The 5,382-nt window shown below is 39.0% G+C and overlaps 1 protein-coding gene across 1 annotated transcript in view; it reads right to left on the reverse strand.

The window, feature by feature from the left end:
• Positions 1 to 235, reverse strand: part of tha1 (threonine aldolase 1) — a 2,185-nt gene extending 1,950 nt beyond the window's left edge. The window contains exon 1 of the mRNA XM_024284267.2: positions 1 to 235. This exon is cut by the window's left edge and continues 159 nt beyond it. Within this exon, the coding sequence (XP_024140035.1) occupies positions 1 to 139 (139 nt within the window). The 5' untranslated portion in view covers positions 140 to 235.
• Between the last annotated feature and the right edge of the window lie 5,147 nt (positions 236 to 5,382).

Here is a 5,382-nt window from a genome sequence, read left to right on the forward strand (position 1 = left end):
CGTTGTTGTAGTAGCACCGAGAGGGGCTCCGTCCCAGGATAGCGGCGGCAGAGGCTGCAGCCCCCCCGCTGCGCGGAGAGCCGCAAACAACAGAACCATATTTAAGCAAATGAGATAGAAAAGAGTTTTTCAGAAGCATGATGCTCGTCTGTCTCTCATCTTTAGCGGAGGAGCTTTTGCGCCGAGGCAGCTGAACTTTGGATCATTGCACCTGCTATCGATAATCATTGACTGACTCCAGAAGATAATAATCGATCACCGATCTATCGATCGAGGTGCACTACACAAGCCTGACCACCAGATGGCGCCAAATCTCCAAAAAGAGAAATATTGTCATTGTGTCAACTATGAAAACTATTTTGTTGTGACAGTTTTTTAATTCATTATTTTCCACTTTAAATATAAAACTTCATATTTTTTCCTGCATGTTTCTGCTATCTTAGTCGTTTCCTTAAATATTAATAGTTTGCTCATTCAATTTAATTTACAGGCTTGCTCCAAATATGGATCCACAAAATGGATTTTTTTTTAATAAATAACTTTTTTGGTAATAAACTGTTTTCTGCTTTGGATATCATTTGACCTGTATTTTAAATTATAATTAAAGATAAATGTCTTTATCCTAGATAGGATCCATTTTACGCAGTAAGCTTTGACAGCTGCAGTGTGTAAATATTTCAACACTTCAAAATAAAGGTACCCTAATTAGTTAATTAGAAGGGCTGGGCTTAGTTAATGCATAATTAATCATTATTTCATTATTTAATAACATGTTCACAGATACTTTTATGCATAATGCTAATCTATTGACAAGGGAAACTTTGATTTCTTATGCATTAAGAAGGATTGAATAATGAACATTAACTAACTGCTAACTAATGCACTAAATAATACACTAAGTAATGCAAAGTGATGCATTAAATAATATATGTAGCAATGCAAATTAATGCACAAAAAATGTTAGTTAACACATTATTTAATAGTTAATTAATGCTTAATTGTGCATCAACAAACGTTAATAAAGGGACCTCTATTTTAAAGTTTTACCAGCAAGGGCAATTTACATACCAATTACAACAATACTTGTTTTATTTGTACATTACTCTATAACATTTCTTGGCATTGTGGACTCCAACCAACAGCACTTATTAAATATTTGGTTAATTCCAAACCTAATTCATGAAAACAGAAAAAAGAATCACATGCACTAATTGAACTGATAATTATTCCACCATACTCTTTATCTGTCACATTTCATGCTTTTGTTCATGCGAGAAGTATGTTAGACAAACCAAAATAAACATGTGTGTGTGTGTTTGCCTGTTTCCCTGGCAACCATACCTATGTGTTTTTAGTATGATTTAGTAACCAAAGCTTTTAAGGTACTTGTGACAGCTTAAGCTCATGGAGTCAGAGCTGTCAGACGTCTCGTTTGGGACAAACTTTCAGGCATACAAGACTTGAATACTTTACACGTAGTTTGTTGTTCTAAAGTAAACTCTTACATTACAATATTTCTGACTCATGGAGTAATTTCAAGAAACTTTCTATTTAACATCATCAGAAAAATGCAAAATTATACGTATAAAGCACTGTATTTTACATTTAGATAAGGGGTATGTCATACAAATTACAACTAACAATATTTATTTTTGGCGAAGTGAAAGCACAGAATTATCAGCCTAGAGTTAGCTTAGGTAATAAAAATATTTATATACATTAAAAAAAAATGACAAAACAGTTAGCAAACAGAGAACTGGAAGCTAGTGTGACTCGGAAAGACACGAACAAATCCCAGATTATAAAAACAGGTTCAGCTTAATGCACAGCAACAACAGGACAGACAAAAACTGGCTCTCAAATTACAAGATGAGACACAACAAATAAAAGTGTTTGGATTTATGAACTGATAGTTATTTGGGTCAAAACGAATAAAGAAAATGATTTAAAAAAAACAGCTTAAAGCATATTGTTAAAAAAATTACATATAGGGTAGTTTATTTGTTGTGAGTTACTGAACATGTACTGAGAAAACAGTACCAAAATTAAGGCCTTATAGTACTTTGTAATAGCAAATAGTCATTATTGTTTATTGTATGCATGGAGGAGGAATTAAAATATGGAATATTGTGATAGAAGCTTGGTATTTATGCAGACTTTTGCATGTTAAAAATCTGATCTTCAGGGCTCTGATTTTGACAAATAGAGTATCAGGGGGCGAGTTTGGGGGTGCTGAGAGTTCAGGTCCCTCTGAAATGCAAATAAAACCATACTATCATCATATCAATTCCTCTATATATCTATATTGTCCTTTGATCTATTTCATGTGTTAAAGTCGAGGCCCGGGGGCCGGATCCGGCCCGCCAGGTAATTATATCCGGCCCTCCAGATCATTTTATTTTATTGTTATTAATGGCTTGATGTTATCTTACACTTTCTAACTTGTATAATTTTGACAAAATATATTTTTATGGAGAGTAGAAAATTGAAAGTTATTTCAATTATGTTTTTTTAGGCTAATTTGACATTTAACTAATATTTTAGCTGGCTATATGCTTCAGCGTTTTCAGCTATTAGCTTCAGCATTTTTAGCTATCAATTTCAGCATCTTCAATACAGCTTACAGCATTCAGACTAGTATTATTGCAGGTAATGCTGTATATTTAGTTTTTAATCAGTGTAAAGCTAATGATAGTTAAGAAGTGTGCTTTACATTCAGTTCGCTCATGACCCGATTAGTCGACTAATCTGAAAAAATAATCAGCGATTAGTCGACTATTAACATAATCGCGGCACTATTGTCCTTACACATTTTTTGTTGTATTTTTTCTGTAGTATTTGTGATTTTTTGTTGGCCTTCTCCTTTAGAGGGGACAGTCATGGCCCCTCACCTTTGCACTATTCTATGGGAAATAAAGTTCCTGCTCCACACGTCCCTGAAGTTATGTCAATATTTGTATAAAAGGGCTTGTGGGAATCAAACCAGCACGAACTCCAAGATAGGCTGAGAGAGGGGTGAACTTGCGGGACGCCTGTAACCAATCCACTCCAACGCATACAAACACTCGGCTTTACAAAAGGCTGTATTCACAACACATCCCTGCCTCCACCTCGTTCCCACCGCTTCCTCTCACTGTCTTGGCTCATTTTAATTACTCGATTAGAGCCCCTGTGTGTGTTTTGGGGCTGTAGTTAAAGTTAATACTGGCAGTAACAGAGCCAGGCTTTATGATCCATAACAAGTCGTCATTAAAAGTCATTAGCCAGCATCAGCATTGTAAATTGGCCACAGTGGGTCTCAGGAGTCCCGTAAGAGCTGTGAACAAGGAAAGATAAAGATGCATCAGTAAGCAAGGCAGATGGACGGATATCTGAGCTCGGAGAGCGGCGACCTGAGCCAGAGGTTTTTACGGGATCACTGCTGTCAGTCTCGACCGCTCGGCTTCCTCCCAGAGGCCTGCCAGCATTCCTCGCTCGGGCACAGAGGACAGAGTGGTGTTTTGGAGAAAAATATTGAATTAGAGAAAAAGAGGGAGAAATGAAGGAGACGGAGAAATATCGACTCCTTCTGGGAAGGAGCGAGCCGGCAACGCCTTTCCAATAACCATAAACCCACTGGGCTGAAAATAGATGAGGCGAATGAATAAACGAATGTGTTCATCCCACACAAGCTCTTCTCTTTCACGAATGAAGGCGACCCCCGCCCCTTTCCTGCCTCAGCCCCCCCTCTTCGTCTCTCTCTCCTCTTTCACTGAGGCCATCATTTCTTCACCATGACGAGAGGCATTAACCGGAACAAAACAGGTGTTTATGGGAAGCCTTCCCCTCAATTGAGGTTGCCCGTGCGCACGCAAACACACACAAATGCTTCCCTCTGCACTGCAAAGGTGTTGACATCAGTGCCTGTGAAACAAGATTAACATCTGTTTCACATTTCACATTATCCCCCACTTTCATATGTAATGGGCCATGTGGACGTCCATTACTTTACACACACAGCACACTGCGTGCTTTTCTTAGTGGGGGAGGTCAGGAACGTCATACATGGCCCAGAAATGTGAACAGCTGAGAGACTCCCAGTCAAGTACATGCAACTCCCATGAAACTCGCTGGGAAGCAACAAACTGCACATTTCCATTGTTATGAAGGGGATGTCGGTCCTATTGGACCAAAGTGTGATTCATTAGACTTCTTGGAAGCCCTGATATGCGGTTCATGGACTCAAATGGATTACTTTCATTAGTTTGGCTTCCAGCTTGATTTCTGATTTGTGATAAATATTAGTTTTGATTAGAAACTCAAGAAGAAAATATTAATTTAAGCACAAGCCAAAACTACTGCAACAGAATGTTGTGGGCTGCAGTACATTTGTGCAATAAGCTACACAAATGGTTCATCTGAAGACCCATTCCAATGAAAATCCTATTTTTGTGGCCTTTTTTTTATGATGAACATGAATTCCAAGCCCACAAGCTCCCTGCACCAATCCATTCTGATGCATCCACTACTGTAGATCCATGCACATCTATATTGTCCTTGTCTGAGCTGGCATCTAGCAAAAAACTGTACAGCTGGCTAGATTCGATATTGGTTGCCACTTTTTTGCACAGATAACATTTAATCGGGGTTGTGAGAGGGTCTGAGCTAGCGGGAGAGCACGTAAACAGATTAACGGTGAGAAGGGGGCGGGCTTACTCTGTACCAGTGGTTCCCAGAACTCGGAGGTGAATTTCTAATGAACTACTGCTGATCTGCAGAAACTATGTTTAAGAAAATATCATTTTTTTTTTGTTTTTTTTTTGGTTTGGGCTAAAAACACTGTAATTAATCTTCAAAGCAAGAAAGCCCTGCTTCAAATCCCAGTTGGGACCTTTTTCAGTTCAGACGTTCTCTATGGGTTTTCTCCTGGCATTTCAGCTTTCTCCCACAGTCCAAAAGCAAACTGCATATTGTTAGTTGGTGTTTCTAAATTACCCACAAGTGTGCAAGTGTGTGACCCTAAAAGGTATAAAGAGGGTTCTGAAAATCATTGGATGGGTGGATGGATGGATGGATGGATGGTAGGATAGTTGAATAGATGGTTGGATGAATGGGTGGATGGATGGATGGATGGATGGATGGATGGATGGATGGATGGATGGATGGATGGATGGATGGATGGATGGATAGTGGAATGGATGGATGGATAGTGGGATGGATGGATGGATGGATGGATGGATGGATGGATGGATGGATGGATGGATGGATGGTTAGAGGGATGGAATGATGGTTGGATCGTTGAATAGATGGTTGGATGGACAGATGGATGGATAGTGGAATGGATGGATGGATGGTTGGATGGATAGTGGAATGGATGGATGGATGGATAGTGGAATGGATGGA

The sequence above is a fragment of the Oryzias melastigma genome, linkage group LG19 (genome assembly GCF_002922805.2).
Source record: "Oryzias melastigma strain HK-1 linkage group LG19, ASM292280v2, whole genome shotgun sequence".
Classification (NCBI taxonomy): domain Eukaryota; kingdom Metazoa; phylum Chordata; class Actinopteri; order Beloniformes; family Adrianichthyidae; genus Oryzias; species Oryzias melastigma.